The 15,766-nt window shown below is 31.0% G+C and overlaps 1 protein-coding gene across 1 annotated transcript in view; it reads right to left on the bottom strand.

Annotated features, from left to right (window-relative positions):
• The window catches only part of LOC125067075 (homeobox protein dve-1), a 77,259-nt gene that overhangs the window by 26,324 nt on the left and 35,169 nt on the right, over nt 1-15,766 (bottom strand). Inside the window, exon 2 of the mRNA XM_047675458.1 lies at nt 12,611-12,791. Coding sequence (XP_047531414.1) covers nt 12,611-12,791 — 181 coding nt within the window. The remainder of the gene's footprint in view (nt 1-12,610; nt 12,792-15,766) is intronic.

Raw genomic sequence — 15,766 nt, 5'->3', positions numbered from 1 at the left:
ACAGACAGACAGACAATTACTTTTCCATTTAAAGTATTAGTATAGTTTTTAATTACATACAATCGTGAATTAATAAATTATTTTTAGGTGTTTAATGTGAATTTCATACTCTTCTTTCGACTTTGTCTGACAGTTAAAGTTGTATTGGGTGTTTAAAAGCCTCAACATATTAACTAATGAACTTAATTTCATCATTCCATATATTGAAATATTATAATGCGATACGAGGCACCATTTTTAAACAAAAATTAAAATGATTCAGAAAAAAAAAACATATTTTTTATCAGATCCAAATATTAAAATGTTCCTTGAAAACTTACCTTTAAACGGACTCTCTGGACATTCAAAAAGTACGTTATTTATAAACACACGTACATATATATGTTACGGCCACTTGGCGCGGTGTGTAGGGAGATAATCCCATCGTGCATCTCACTCACACACGCAGGTGTTGTCCGCAAATCCTATCCCCGTCCCACTCTAATCCCTTATTTGAATCTTATCAGATCTCAGGAGATACACCGGTAGTGGTCGTACTCCGATGTGTGCATGTTACTTGTGGGTTTATCTCCTAGGGTTGATACTAATAAACTGTTTTAATTTGATTAATATTTTATGCCCATAAAATCTTTATCTGTGAGACATATTGAGCCCATTAAAATATAATTATATGCAAACATCTATGAGATACAAGTGCCGAAACATGATATATCTTTACGACCGTATACTTATAGGCTCGTTAAGAGTGTTGTCACTTTATGTCCATTTGATTTAAAAATTGTGATCGACATTAATTGAAAAGGTTGTAAAAATTTAATCGGTACGTTTTATATATAAGCTAATACGCACCTTTTACGTAATACCGTTCAACTGATTCATATAGAGGTCGATCTTTATGTTCCGTTAATTTAGGCGGAAGATTAGATCAATCAAAGGTTTAGATCGTATTTATTTTTAATTTAATTCGATGTTTTTTGTGCGGGTATAAGATAGCCCAGGAGCTAGAATAAATTACTATTAAATAAAGATTACTTTCTTAATGTAAAATTTGTCCTGAAGTTGGAGTTTTACAGGCTGTTATTTTTCATAATGATTATGATGTTATTTATTGCTTTTAAAGCTTAAACTGTACAACCCTGTCGTTCAGGAATACATTTAAGGTGCGTCCACACTGAATCCGCGATTAATGGGCTTTGGATGGCGCGATTGAAGCTAAATTTATGTTTCTGCATGTCACCGGATTACACTGACGGAGGGACATAAGCAGCTGCGCTAATCTGCTACTGAACCATCTCTGCATCCATGTGAGATATCGGTTACACCTGTCCAATATTAATAGCGTCGAAGTGTCAAATTAATGCTAAGACCTAGTGCTAAAAGGACCGATATCAGTAAACCTTACTTTCGATAATAATCGAATAGAAACTATGTGAGCAGATGTTGCCAGTTTTATATAACATGTGTCTTTTGCGTAATACTTCATTTTAGCACAAAAAAAAAATACTAATATTTAATGATTTGCAAATGACAAACTGTAGTTGACATTTTACTAAAAAGCTGTACTTAGGTCTTTGTAGTGTTAGGCCACATAGAATCTAGTAGAATTTTCTACTATGTTAGACAGATAGCCACGGGTAGTCACCACGGTTATGGAAATTCCGTGGTAGGGTAGGGTCCATGTAGTATAGGCGTAGAGGTATAGATTTACATTGTAAAAATCATAAATCAATCCTAACATTGCCAGTAATATAATTCCAGACAATCATGGAATGTAAAACCTTTACAGAAATACAAAAAGTATTTATAGATACAGCAAAAATTCTCAGTGTGTCCCAGGATTTATCAAAAGTTTTTTTTTTTTTTTTGTCGAATAATCTTTAGTTTAACGTTGATTTATTTAATGAGTAGAAAATATAATGCCTAAGTATTTAATTAATAATGTAATAGTAATTATATAATTTACCGTTTGAAGTTAATAGTCTGTAACTAGCCATTACTTTGTACCATATATGTATATAGTAAGGTTTTTTTATATCACAGCATCTTCTTCCTACAGTAAATTAAACGGACGGCAATATTTTAGGGCGCGAATTAAAGGTTTATGTATTTCTTGTGAGTATAATAAGATAATATTCCTAACCCTTTGTAGGGATTAAGATTTTGTTAAGGGCGGCTTTTAAGCCTCAGGAGCCAGACGGGTTGCCGTCAATCGCCCCTTTGCTCACTCCTATGGTCTTTTTACGTCTTCAAAAATTTATTATACATAAAAATAATTAATTAAATTGGTGGTATCTGAACGTTTAATATATATGAATAGTTATATTTCTATTATAAACAAATTATAAGAAAATCACGTGTAATTTTAAGTACAGGATATATAGAACTTTGATTAATTTTAATTTTATTTTATTCAACTATTTTTAGAAACATGTCGCTGCCTATGTATAACTACGATATATAGAAACAAAATATAAATCCTTTTTTTTAAATTCTATAATTTATTTAAAAAAAAAAATAATAATTGTATTATGTATTTGTATATAATTTATTAATTATTAAGCTAGTTTAGATGTCTTATTTTAAGCCAATGTATTCATAGTTCGACTTCAGAGATATCGGCTCAAGTTAGGAGGAAATACCGATTATTATTCAGCTAAAGTAAAAGCATGTTTAACATCTATTGCTGGTGAGTCCACTTACCATTAAGTGGTCCATTTGTCCATATAATTGCCCATAACAATATTGTAAAAAAAGTCTCTAAAACCACTGACTAAGAAAACTAATAATGTAATAATTAATATAAAAGTTGAATTAATATTAATAAACAAAGTCCTAAAACTAATAAATATTATTATACCTTATTGTGTTGACACTAACACTGAAAGGGTTTGGGGCGTTTCATTTCAATTAATAATAGTATTGCTTCAAAATAAAATTGACCAATTGATTCGACCGAAATGTACTAACAATACCGAGTCGTTGCCTACAATAATATGAATCTTCATTGAAAATTGCCGGTTCAAACCCGGCTGAAGCAACGTGGTGAAAAAAACACAAAACCTCTCCTCTCGAGGTTTTACTAGCTATTACTTTAGAATTCTATAAGAAATAAAATAAAAAAAAATCTTTGAATATAATTATATCACATCAAATATCAGTATAATAATTTAACAAATAAAAAAATATTTAAGTCAAATTCGCGAACGAATACATTTCCTCAAAAATCAAATACCTACGTCGTTAAAATCAAAACAAGTTTTCATTTTATTCCCAAAGCACCTCACCGTATAAGCTTGATCTTGACAAATGGTTCGGATGATCCGTACGAGCGGTCTCGGGTAAGCGTCCACATGACTGTTTATTTTTTATCGATTGATCAGAAGCTCAACTGATTGCGTCTCTGTTGTTGCCGCTGCTTTAAACCGATATATTCCGGACATATATACTATATGAAGTGTATTATAATTTAAAACTTATAATTATAGTTATAAAGGCGATAATCAAATAAGGCCTCTTTCGGAATTATCATTAATAATCATTGGAACTCGCAAAAGTTCAAACATCGAGTTACAATAGTAAGGATTGCTCTAAGTAAACAATACACAGTCGCAAAATTATATGTGTTTACGTGTTTCATTTTATTTTTAGGAAATACTTTTTTTTTTCAAAATATTGATACCAGTAGTTCAGCATTACAAGGCAAACACAACTTACATAAATCTAACAGCTATATCTATAATCAAATAGATCGATATAGTTCTTAGTTATTGGATTTGAGCATTTATTGTTACTCGTGAAAATACTGCTTATAGGCTGTGACACGTTGCTTAATCCTATGAGAATGTGTGAGTTAAGCTGAATGCATGCCTCAAATTGGGCTGTGCAAGAGATAATCTCTCAATGATTGATGAAGGAGCTACCCTCCGTGCCTTTTAAATATTCTTAACCTTTATCTTAATATCCATTGAGTTAATACTAAAGTATAATCTCGATATTAATATGCGAACATTTCATACGAATTATGACAAAAAGAAATTGATACTGCGACATATTTTAATGAATTCGTCGCATATGATTTTAGAATATTAAAGATTTTGACAAAATATTATGTAAAATCAAACAATATTTTCTTTTAATGTTTATTTTATCGTAGATTTAGTTTGACACGAATTTCACAATATCACGGTTAATTTAAGATACATAATGATATTTTAAACGATAGGGACAGATGTTTTTTACATTATTACTATAAAATATTTTTACCACAATGACTAAAATTAACGTTTTGTTATGTTTATAAAATCAGTACCCTGGCCCAAGCTTCATCTCGCTATTCTAAATGGTGATAAACCATAACGCGTGCGTAACCAAAGTGCGTGCATGAACACATATCCGTTTTCTCAAGGGACGACAAAACGACACGACCACAGGGAGTTCAGACTTCAGACGCAGTGCTTACGGCTTTAAGCGCTCTGTGGAACCGGATTGCTCAGTCAAATTACTGCCAATTTGGATCCAAACAGCTATTGAGATTTTCTTTACAAAAACCCAATTCGTTATTCGGGGTTCGTACCCGGGAGCAATGATCCACAGCCGTACAGCCTAGCTACTGTAAGAGTTTATGAAAGTATTTAAAAACGTTTGTATAATTTTTATGCGTGAAAAACAAAATATGATTCGCATTTTTAATGCGGTAAGCCTGCTTATCCTGCTGGCATTACCGAAGGGTTGATCCATGGGGATTATCCTTTATTTGACTAACACTGTCCGTGTTGGGAAGACAAGATCCACATGCGATTTAATACTCTAACATAATTCAATAGAGCTTCTATTGGCATAGCAGACTGATAACTAGTACATTCGAAAAAAAAACTAACCATACATCTTTATAAGCAGTTAATATCAACAGATAGTTAAGTGAATACCTATTATTAATAAAATATTCATTTTACTTGCATAACAGTAAAATTTTCATTTGAATTCAGAACAGATTTTATAATTATCCATTTGATTTTTATACAACTGATACGATAAATATAAATTTTGAAATAAGACAAAAATCTTGATAACTTTGGTTTTAACCGCTTATTTCTAGTCAGTAGTGGCCGCGAAATAAAACCTCATATCTAACAAAGGAGAGCTCGACATAAACTAAGTAAAGCAGAGCACACATGTGGGCATGGCCGAGAAAAGGATAGAACACACGAGCTAAGTAGAGCTCTTGATCCGGATCAGAGGATTAGACGCCAACCGCTGCCCACCGGCCGGGGATACATCTCCGACGGGATTACTCGAATCCGGATTTAGTTGAATAACTTGCCTTGGATTTATCGTAATCGCCTTTCTAGATAATAGAATCCCGAATATCATATCGTTTATTTGTCGACGAATGACCTCGATTATAATGTTAATTTTTTTTTAATCACATTTAATATTTCAAGTTTATACGTGACATTGAACTAATTATTATTCTTGTCGGAAGACATTCAGTTAGGCCGCGGCAAATGTTAGCCGTTTCTAGGGGTCGCGATAAAGAAGGATTTAATATAATTAAAAAATAATGGAGTATAATTGTAAGCGACGATGTTTTCACGATGATGATGATGAAAATGTCATCATTACTTTTGAAATTTTAGTATCAAGTATAAAATAATCAAACATTATTTTCATAACAATAACTAATTATCTGATTGAGTAACGATTGGTGGCTGTACTACCATTACAGGGGGGGGGGTCAACAATAAATAGTAGAAAATTAAAAAATCTTAGGCTCCGAATCACGTCCGCTCTGACATCGGCTCATATAAGATCGCGCCTCGGCTTAGACGTGGACGACAGTTAGACGGCGATGTGCCAGCATAATATTAATCAACAAATAAAAGCCAGAACAAAAAAATATTAATCAAAAGTATTACTTAAACTATACATACAAAACTATGAAATAATAGTTGTCTAAGCTGCAATTCGTTTTAATTAACTTTAAAGCAGAAATACTTCCAAATAAATAAAAACACGATGTATAATGTTCTATGTGCCTAATATAATCTAAACGAAGCACGCAAGTATAATATTACACATTGATTCTAGTAAAAAACTAGAAACAAGAGCATAATAAAAATTTGTAAAGAACTAAAATACGTACAATTCAAAATAAAATCTAAAAGTTGTTCAAAATGTACTAAATTTCGATCGGAGCTTAAAAAGAATAAAGAGATATCAGATCAGATGCACAGATGTTTTTGTCAACACCCGTATAACACAAATGTAACACACATTCACACTACTCGTACATACACTACATTTGTTGATCAGACAAGTACACGCACACGTACACAGTGTACGCGGATCAGTAAGTAAGTGACGCACACATACATCGCTCGGATCAGGCCTAAGTCGGATTACTCGACCGTCGGATCTGGATTGTATCCCGGGGTCGAGAATATTACGGATATTCGCATACAACGTTTTAAGATATAAAATCATAATATCCGGTAGATTAAAATGTATGTTTAAGGTATTAGAAAAAATAAAATTAATAGTATACTTTGCAATTTACAAGCTTAATTCACAAAATCGTCATGACGATTGATGAATCGACTGTGTGTCACAAATAATTAATAGTTCTATAGTTTGTTATACATCGCTAGCATACATACTTATATAGTTTATAATTTTGTACTAATGAAAGTAATGTTTCATTTACTATGTTTTACTTTAAAATAAAAATTAAATAACGTTAGGAATATTTATATATCTACATAAGTAATCAATGATATGGATTTAACGAATAATGAGCGCGGCCGGGTTCGTTTTTAAATCACATGCCGAATTGAATGGAAAAAGGACCTGAGTAGGTGTGGAATAAATCGATACACGTACTGGGACGGGAAGCACGATTATCCGGATCATCCGGGCCGGATCAACCTCGTGTCGCCCGGAGATAAAACAGAACTACCCTCACCCCACCTCACTGCATTCAAGATCCACCCCAATATATGATAAATTAGCACGCTTTTGGACAAGTCTTTGATTGCGTTTATAGATCGTTACTGATGCTTTAATAAATGTCTTTTTTTAACAATTACCAATGTTTGTAAAAGCCTCGTGTACTGAACGGAATATTTTGTTATTGATAATATTTTGAGCGGAATTTAAATCTGTATATAATATATAATTAAATAAATATAAAAAAGACAAATTTAGATTATGAATATTGATTAAAAAAAAATCAAGTATTTCTTTAATTATCTAAAAACGTTTTTTTAATCTATGTTAATAAAAATTATCGTAGTGGAAGTTTCGAAAATCATAATAAAATTAAAGTAATAAAATCAACGATTTAAATTGATATCCCTGAAGAAAAATACTCAGATATATACATGTATTAACATAGCTGCCCGTTCCGAGATATTTTTAAACCAATGAGAGATTAATACGTCACGAGTTATAATTAGAAGGAGAATTAAAAAATAACTGGCTTAATGTACAATTACGAACAGACGCACAACGGAATTGTATATGTATATATATTTCTAAACGAAGGATCAACAACATTATTATAATTATATCGATTATTAATTCTAGACAAACTGAATGTCACGAAAAAATATTAAAATTAAAAACATTCTCGTGTTGTTTGAAATTTAATACAAATAAATTCAGATGTATTATAAATTTTAAATAATTTAAATTCTAAGCAATTATAATAAAAACATACGTTTATGAGACGGGATATAAACTGTAAAAGCTTAATAAAAATTTTAAAAATATTTTCTTTACTTATGTTATGGGAAATTATATTGCTCTATATAGGTATACTTGACGAGGAAATGAATACTATTTTTGATAGGGTTAAAAGGTTTAATATTTATTTATGCTTTGACTTATCCATATTAAACAATTTATTAGTAGAATATATTATTATCTACTAGCGTACTACAGTTTGCGCTCGGCTTCAAACTGGTGCACTACTGATACTAAATATCCTACAGAATCATTTGTTTTGTCATTAGACAATACAAACAGCTATGTCCCTGTATTTTAAATAATATAAAAAATATTCATATAAATTACATGCTGTAAAGAGCCATATTGATGTATATTAAATGCACAGTGTACTTATTGGATAAGGATTGATGCTATATTACTTAAAATCGCTTCGTAAATAGCCTTTCTCGTATAAAAAGTAAAGGATAAAAATAGGTTATTGTGGGTTATCCCTGAGAGATAGACCGTTGCGGACTTTTAGACCTTTTTAAGGTGTGCAATACTGTAGTACATTATGTTGATCTATCTCGTAGGGTTCAGCCAGCGTTTCAGTTTCAATGAAAGCGCAAAAAATGTGTTTATTTACGACATCATGTTATTTATAAAGTATACATATAAACCTTTCTCTTGAATCACTCTATCTATTAAAAAAAATCGCAACAAAATCCGTTTTGTATTAATTTCAAAGATCTAAGCATACATAGGGACAGACAGACAGCGGGAAGCGACTTTGTTTTATACTATGTAGTGATAAAAAGATCTAGTTTAGTTACACGTGTGTTTAATGTAATTATTCTAAACTTGTATAACAACTAAATATAAACTAAATAGGTATATCTTATATATTAAATAAAAAAAATAGCAATATTTAACTTATTCATAGATATGTTAACTAAAACGAGACGTAGAGGAAATAAATCGGCTTATCTTTATAAAACCGGCTTCATAATGTAGAGTCAGCGGATAAATGAAAAATAATAATAATAAGGATGTCGCATTGAAGAATGAATTATGATTATACTAATTTTGTTAGAAATAAAATACATTATTCAAAAGTCTATGGCCCGTGCTAAGTTGTCAATCCTTAATATAAAATTAAAAAAAAAAACACAAATTTTATCATAACACGATTATTATGATAATCAAATCGTAGTTAAAATAGAGACGTGAGGTTAGTATAACAATTAATACATATTTATTTAGCTATCGCTTATATTTTGTAATACGATAACAAAAATTTGGTGAGTATTATTATGTACAAGTATGATATAATCCTACTGAATTAAAAATAAGCCTAATTTGCATTATATCCTGATGTATATTTAATCTTCCTATTTTTGAGAAATAATACAGAAATGGTAAAAAATTTAAATAAGATTACGGATTAGTTTCGATGTTTTTTATTGATTATTCTGACGGTACCCAGATATGAATTGACAAAAGATACATCTCCGACGTATAATCCGAGGGCATTGTGCAATAGCTAATCGCGGATCGGCCAGAGACTTGAAATTAATAATGATTTATAACACCCGATTAGAGCCGTTCGGCATTAAGTCGCCACCGTTTCTTTGACGTTCACGATGTTTTACGCACAATATTGTCGCTACGATTCGATTTCAGCGCTTATACCTGAGGCATAAGAATCAAAATCATACGTTCATATTAGCCAGGTGATGTTAATACCTGTGTGAGGATATATTTAATGATATTAACTCGCGTTATTCAGGACAAATGGGGCCTATACATAGCGCTAAGAAGATGACAAGCGTTAAATGTATATTTTTAAATGTAAAAAAAAAATTATATCAAAAAATCTACATCGGAATGCGTCTGAAGAACACCATTGCGTGTGACTAAATGCAATTATAATTATGTGAGAAAACACTATACTTTTTGCATACGCGTTTTCTCAATGGAAATGATCATCTTGATAAAATACAAAAAGCGTGTTCCAATGGAAGGGATTTGCTGTGAAAGGCTACGGTAAAATCCTATCTTAAGTTCAAACAAATGCAATTGTAATTTTAACTATCGTATTCGATAAAATAATATTACTTAAATATATATGCCTTTATCTGTGATAAGTAATAAATCAATGATTACACATTAAAATTAAAAGATAACGATTGCCTATTAGTTCTGCCAACGCATTATTGTGGTATATTAATTTCTAATTCCAATTATTTAATTACTTAAAGGATAATGCTTTTTAATTTACGCTTTAGTCACCTATCAAAACAATTAAAAAAAAAACTTGTCAGTTGAATATAAGTCATACATTTGACATAGCAGTAATTCATTAAACATTATAAAATAAACTTAACGTCATCGTTGAAGGTATGTGAACCGCGAATGAATTGATGTATAATGCAGCGAGTGCCTACTGCGTGTGTTTGCCGGCTTACGCTTTGAGCGCCTTACCGGGCAGACGGGATGTCCCGGATTAGATTTAAGGGGTAAAAGAACTGGAGCGAGACAACACTAGTTGGATTTACATTAAAAAGAAAAGGACGCGATATTGACGGAGATTTAGAGATTATGATTCATAAAGAGAGGAGAATGAAAGGAAAATTATTACGAAGGGGATAAATGGGAATTAAAGGGCAGTGTTCTATGGAAGTTGATAGATTCATGTCATTTTGAATTTCACGCGCGATGCGACGTTAAACTGGTTGTGAAATATGAATGTGTCCATTAACGGCCTTACTTATAAACGTTGTCTAGTGGGTGTTAGTTAAATACTTATCCCTCTCATTCTTTCTTCATTAATTTGCAGTCGAAAGAAGAAGACACAGTATTGTCTAACTATGTACCATTTATAGGTATTAGGTGTATCTGACATTTGTCTGAAACTGTAAACCAGCTTCGAGGATTCATTGAGCTGAGCGTTAGCGGATGCAGGCAGATCATAGGTATATTTATTACCGATTTTTTAAAACTATGAATTTTTATAGAGATAATTAATTTATTTATCATTTCTAGATTATAATGTGTTTTAAAAGCGTGTATTTTTATTAATGTCTCATCATTAAAAAGACGGACGGTTACCGCTTCCGGTTTTTACATCGGTAACAATGTTATATAGGTATATGCATATATTTCCTAATTCTCTTAAATATTATTATATTAGCAAAATCCCTTAAACGCTGTCCTACCTGTGTACATATAACAAATATACCAATAGTTACGGCGTTCGCTTGAACGGTATAGAAGTTGATATACTACAGCGCCATCTAGAGGCGAGCTACAACAAAGTTAATGATAATAAAATAAAACTTTTAATACCGACTTTAATAATACTCGTTAACTTTGATGTAGTCTTATATATATATCTCATAAAAATATACCAACATCTAATTATATATAGTTATATCTGAATATTAATAAGTTATAGCCGAGATTAACCGTTATATATTTCTATCCCGCCAAAAAATGAAATACATTCCGAGTTCCAAGCACAATCTGTGTGTACAATGAAATCGTTTATTCGAAGTCACGCGCGGACCCCTTTGTCGGGACCGAGCTCATCTTAGCGTTAATCTGACGTTGTAATTGATTCACGGATAACTTTCGTAATCGTATCTCGTGTTGTAAAAATTATTTAGTTTAGTTACTATTGACATTGATTTAAATAACAACAAAAATATTTTTGTACAATTTAATGTGTCACGTGGTCATTAAATGTTAAAAGAGTAATAAAAGGGGTATTTTAAGGAACTGGCACTTCTGGCAGTCCAGGAGCTGGCGCTTACTTAGCTCGGCGAATGACACTTGCGATTCAGGGAGTTAATAGAGCTAGCGTCTTGGGTACGATGCTTCAAGACAATTTTTTGACAACGTATTTTAACTTATATTTGTGTGTCTTAACTGTATAATTTAACTTACATTTAAAGATCAGAGATAATCCATTAGATAGAATAAAGTGGACTAAAACAAAGTTTATGTATTTATTAATTTCCTGATACATGTGTACTAATCCACATTGTAGCAGAATGGTGTACTAAGCTCAATAAGCTCAACCTTCAATAAAATTGAGATTAGGAAACTTTTGCTCAGCAATCAAAATCGTTTTATTTATGCTCAATAAAATGTAAATGTAAAAGTAATATGGGCTTGCATAGCGGAATAATACTTGAGAGCGAAGCCAAGACTAAAACTTGTGAAATATATTTAATAAAAGCAGTTGTTTAAAAAACTACTTAAAATTCAATCCAAAAACGTTTTTGTTTTATTCAGTCGAATAAAACAAGTGACCGGAAGCTACAAAACCGGCACTGAACTGTATACCTTTTTGTGGCTCGTTGCGTGTGCCGATTGTGATATTAATTTCAGCACCTTCGATTTATGAATTCCAGTCATTTACAGCGTGACTTATTTTTAATCGATACATGCAATAAAAATTTAAAAGGGCTCAAGAGCTCGAATCGATTGTGAAGGAAATAATTCATCACCATCACCGAATAATATTATCAGCTGGGGTTCTTATTCATTTAAATAGTTTGGAATTGAACATTGCAACAATGCGGTTTGGTCAGCGTGATTCTTCGTTCGTGTTCATAGACCACTTTTATCAACTTAGCCATTTCACGGCAAAACCAAAATCCTTTCTCTCAAAAACTCTGAACCATAGTCAAATAGTGAATAAGTTTTGAAATTTAACAGAAAGTGATTCCTTTTTACGATATAAATTACATAAATCAACGACGAAATGAGTTTAAATCGACTTTCGACAAATTACAATGGAATTTTATAAGAAAAGTTTATGTCTATATAAAATATCAACGTAAAAATAGTAGTTCATTTAGAAGTATAAAATAAAACTTATGTATCCTACACTCACCTGAAATTCCTTTATTAAGGAGATTATTGAAGGCTTCTTTTTTAGGTGATAGGTGAGGATTGTGTGGTGTGGTTGTGGGCCGGTCGTGGTGCACCGGGGCGGAGGGCGGGCGCGGCACTGCACGTTCTTCGGGCGATCGCCGCGGTGGCGTCTTACTACGTCGCAAGTCTGATGATAAAGTCTGTAAAAATTTTTTTTTTTTATTATAATTGAATGTTTTGTTCTTAACCTTGTGATAGTAATTTATTAAAACAATTTAAGAATGTAAATAAATTAATTGTTAAGTTAAAATAATATGAATATATGATAGTTAAATGAACATAACGTAAAAGAAATTTAAGAAATAACCAGAAGAATTATGTTAATTTAATAAAAAGTTTAAAGTTAAGCATATAGTAAAAATTACTAAATAGTTATATTCATGGCTACGAGTATTGTATGTACTCATATTACACAATATTAATAATCAAAAATGGCGTCAAATATAAGAATAAATGAATGAAATCAAGATGATCAATATCTTTCACGGTATCTAATCTAACAAAAGTCGAACCACTTAAAACAAATGGAGATCAAATGGAGATTCAAATTGGACACTTGTTCATTGCGTCAGTGTAGCAAACCGCTCACGAGTCGCACTGATTACGCTTGTTGGCCTACGTCTTGACCGCTACATGGCGAATCTTCGCATTTAATAAGGTTAACATGCAAACACTGACATAAATAAAAACTTTATGACGTATTCAAAATACAGATAAAACAGCGTTTAATTACTGGTTAATTTTCTTTTAATTTATAATCTGTATTTTTTTTATTAAATTTAATAGTATAATGTGCTATTTTTATTGTAATTAAAATATATATAATACCTACTCTATCATTTGCAATTTTGTTCCTTGTAATATATACGGCTCTGATTTTGTAAAATATCGAGACATATTTTTTTTTATTCAATTATTTTCATATATGTCATTTATTATCTGTATTTCTATTACATTGTAACAAACGATTATTGCTTGTAAAAATAACCCTTCGTACAAGTATAGCGACGAGGAAGCCAATAAGCATCATAGAATTGTCGATTCGCGCCACAGATCTGTCTAATATGGTATTGGAATTTGTGATGCCGTTTGACCCCTGTTAACCCAGATTACTGCTCGGCGCCTGATTCGTCCCCGAGCCTGATTGTGTTGTGACACAAACTGTAATGTATTATGTGTTAACTCTGCTGCAATCACGGCTGCTGGGCACAATTACAGAGGACACGTTCGCCGAACTTACGATTTATTTCGAGCGATTCGTATTCTGTTATTGACTAATCAATGATAAGTAAAACGCTTACAGCTTCAATATCACACATGATTATTTAAAGTATAGTAAGCTGTTTGATTTAATGTGTTATTTAATAAAAATATATCACTATTTTTATATACATTTGTTTAGTAGTGACGTGCAAATACTTGAACGTGTAATTGTAACGCACAATAATACTACTTCTTAAACTCGCCGTCATATTTTGGCTCTAATATTTAAAATTCTTGTGCTTATAGTTGCACGAGCTTGCTTACCATTTAAAACGAAACGCCGTCCTCCTAACTGATTTCAGCAACAGCGACCATTTTCAGTCAAGCGCACGGGTTATACTGCTATATCTCATCATACCAAGAATCAGATGGAATGGCTAATCTAATACGACCGGAAGAAAATCAGAAGCGGAACGGATTTTCGTTCTTATACCAAATAGTGATGCACAGAGTATTTTTGGCAGTATGACTAGTAAAAGGGTGGGTGCCAAATCAGAAGGGCCTTAAGCACTGAATAAATTATGAAATGTTATTATTTGATATAATGATTCTTGGAATATTTATTAATATTTACACTAAGTTTATGTTCCCACGGTAATTTTTACTTAAAATTTTCTAATCAGCCGATGTAATTATCCTTCATTTAACAATATAAATATTACAATATAAATCACAGATAATAAATTTCCGGAAATCAGTGTTTATTTACGAATATGTAACGTGGGAATTATTTACTTAATATTATTGATTTAATTTTATCATTATTGCTTTACTTAGACGAAGGGCAATTATTAAAATTACCTTAATATAGAAATTAAATACGCTTTATCTATAAATGTTGTTTAAGTGTGATTAGTTAAACGACGATGTTTGCTTCTTTCAAATGTCACAGCAATGGTGACAGAAAGAGAGGAACTGTTTAACTAAACACCCGCTAAACAAGTAATTTGCATGCTTATTAATCTTAAGCTCGTTGGAGTTAAGTATTAAATGCTAATATTTAATGTGATCGGCATATATATTTTGGTAGATATTAATTCTGCTATAAACATATAGAATAAATGATACATATTTTAATTATATATATACAACTTATTACGGTATAGCAATATAAAATTTTTATTAAATTGACGACACACGAAATTCATATGACGAATTTCCATTAATTCAATATCGGCTTTGAACATAAAAATAAGCATTTTTAAATGGGATAATTTATATAATATAAAATTTTATTATATATATATTTTATATATTTTTTAATATTTTCTATTCCTAATTATGTTATATGATTTGTGGATTCAAATTTATATAATCACCGCTGCGGAGAAGTTTCCTCGTATGCGGAATGAAACCGGCGGCCTTCGTGTTACATGTAAGTGTTCTATCCACTGAGCTGATGCAGCACATGAGCTGACAATAATATTTAATTTTTTCATATATATTCTTTTAATATACAAGTATATTAATGACTATGAAAAATATATATTTATATGTATATGTAAAAATATATATAAATATGTGTTTCTTGCCCGTCATTTTATAATACACATACTTAATAAAACAATGAATAAAAAAATTAATAATAATACTTAAATTAATATAATTAGTTGCGTAAAATTTAATTCAATGAATGAAACGAATATATATTTTTAAATGACCCTTAAGTAAATACTGTTTTAAAAATCAAGATATTTATTACTCACAATTGTTTCTATTAAATGGTAACATAAGGAAAACTCATTTCCCACAACATATTGTATGAACATACTCGTTTGATTTATTTCAAATATAAGTTTCAATTTAAGATATGCTTAACTGATTATTTCTGTATAAAAATACAGTTTGTTCA

The sequence above is a fragment of the Vanessa atalanta genome, chromosome 1 (genome assembly GCF_905147765.1).
Source record: "Vanessa atalanta chromosome 1, ilVanAtal1.2, whole genome shotgun sequence".
NCBI classification, from domain to species: domain Eukaryota; kingdom Metazoa; phylum Arthropoda; class Insecta; order Lepidoptera; family Nymphalidae; genus Vanessa; species Vanessa atalanta.
The sequence above is the reverse complement of the archived record's forward strand: the minus strand, read 5'-3'. Positions and strand labels throughout refer to the sequence as shown.